Raw genomic sequence first — 2048 nt, 5'->3', positions numbered from 1 at the left:
AAGAATCAAGGCTACTAGAGGAATTTCATGTTGTGATCTGCTGTCCACATATGAATGGTTTTGTCTTAGTAAAGAAGATACTCTGGGCTGGTTACTTTTGGATGACTATGGAAACGGATTGCATTTAGTATGTCCGGAAATGCTACCACTGTCAGATACATATAGACATGATAAAGGTATCTCCAAGCGAGTTTCACACAAAAAGCTCATCGTGGCTATTCGCCGCCTGGGGAATGGACATTATTGGACCAATCGAGCCTGCTACTTCCAACGGACACAAGTTTATCCTGGTAGCCATCGACTATTTCACCAAATGGGTTAAAGCAGCATCTTACAAAGCAGTGACTAAGAAAGTCATGGCAGACTTTGTCCGCAACCGCATCGTTTGTCGATTCGGAATTCCAGAGTCAATCATTACTGATAATGTCTCCAACCTCAATAGCGACTTGATGAAAGCTATGTGTGAAACATTCAAGATTAAACACAAGAATTCCATAGCCTATAGGACTTAGATGAATGGATCCGTAGAAGCCGCCAACAAGAATATCAAGAAGATATTGAGGAAAATGATAGAGAAGCATAAACAGTGGCACGAGAAGTTATCATTTGCTCCACTGGGGTATTGCACCACAGTTTGCACATTAACCGGGGCAACCCCCTACATGCTGGTTTACGGTACAAAGGCTATCATTCCCGCTGAGGTAGAAATTCCTTCCCTAAGGATCATACAAAAAGCTGAGCTCGATGAAGCAGAATGGGTAAAAAGTCGTTATGAGAAACTATCCCTTAAAGACAAAAAGAGAATGAATGCAGTCTACCATGGTCAACTCTATTAGAATAGAATGTCCAGAGCCTTCAACAAAATAGTCAAGCCACGATATTTCACACCGGGGCAAGTGGTGTTAAAGAAAAGTTTTCCGCATCAAGATGAAGCCAAAGGGAAGTTCTCTCCCAACTGGCAGGGTCCATACATGGTTCACCGGGTTTTGATAGGAGGAGCCCTCATACTTGCAAAAATGGACGGAGAAGTCATGCCAAAGCCAATCAATTCAGACGCAGTCAAACGTTACTATGTGTGATCTTTATGCTTTCCTTATATGTTGTAAATTGAACTATGCCTAAACTAATTCCCATTTAAGAGGGGATACGTAGGCAGCCCTGTGGGTTTGGTCACAATTTAATAAAAATTTCATTTCCCCCACAATTGAAAACTAAGGCAGAATTTTGAGGAGGACCCTCAAAATTACGAAGTAATTTCAGACGATCGTCGCACGAGCAACAGTGAGAAACGTCAACCGATCAAACTGGGGTTGAATTTTGAGGAGGACCCTCAAAATTCCGTAGCAAGAGAGGTTGCAATGTCCCGAACCAGGTCACAGTCGTCGGTTCATCTAAAAACTATTTTTTAACCATACATTTATGTCATACTTTTACAAAATCATGCATGATTATTATTGAAACTGCTTTGTTTAGCAACACTACCCCAATAATACAGACGATATCACCAGATCAAAGCCGAATGAGTCAAGCAAAGCCAGCGGGGATACGAACTAACCTTCCCCCTTACAGAACTCACGATTTTTCTTTGAATGCAGGCACTAGGATTGCGTAATCCCTTAAACATACTGTACGCCCATGGAACAAACATTGTTCAAGAATACGACTCTCCGAACCATTACACTTGCCAAATATTTGCTATGCGCACACACCAGTGATGTCCCGTATGTCACAATGCTCCCAGTAATCACAATGTCGCAATCTTCTATTAGCTAAGAAAACTCTACTATCATTTGTTATTTCTTGCATAAGGCTACCATTCTGCCTTCCGAGACTAAACGTTGTCTCCATCTGCATTCTTGCATAAGGCTACCATTCTGCCTTCCCAGACTAAACACCATCTCCATATGCATATGCATTGCATAAGGATACCATTCTGCCTTCCAACTTGCATAAGGCTACCATTCTACCTTACGAGACTAAACATTGTCTCTATCTGCATCTGCATTGCATAAGGCTACTATTTTGCCTTCCGAGACTAAACGTTGTCT

General features: G+C 41.7%; 1 protein-coding gene across 1 annotated transcript; it reads left to right on the top strand.

Annotated features, from left to right (window-relative positions):
• Positions 1-512: 512 nt before the first annotated feature.
• Positions 513-836, top strand: LOC138883194 (uncharacterized). Its single transcript, XM_070163859.1, has one exon. It carries the CDS (start codon positions 513-515, stop codon positions 834-836), a length of 324 nt encoding a protein of 107 aa, XP_070019960.1.
• Positions 837-2048: the final 1212 nt, after the last annotated feature.

Source organism: Nicotiana sylvestris, chromosome 12 (genome assembly GCF_000393655.2).
Source record: "Nicotiana sylvestris chromosome 12, ASM39365v2, whole genome shotgun sequence".
Classification (NCBI taxonomy): domain Eukaryota; kingdom Viridiplantae; phylum Streptophyta; class Magnoliopsida; order Solanales; family Solanaceae; genus Nicotiana; species Nicotiana sylvestris.
The sequence above is the reverse complement of the archived record's forward strand: the minus strand, read 5'-3'. Positions and strand labels throughout refer to the sequence as shown.

Excerpts from the sequence above, each read along its gene's own strand:
- LOC138883194 (XM_070163859.1), top strand. The coding sequence starts at position 513 with ATGAATGGATCCGTAGAAGCCGCCAACAAGAATATCAAGAAGATATTG.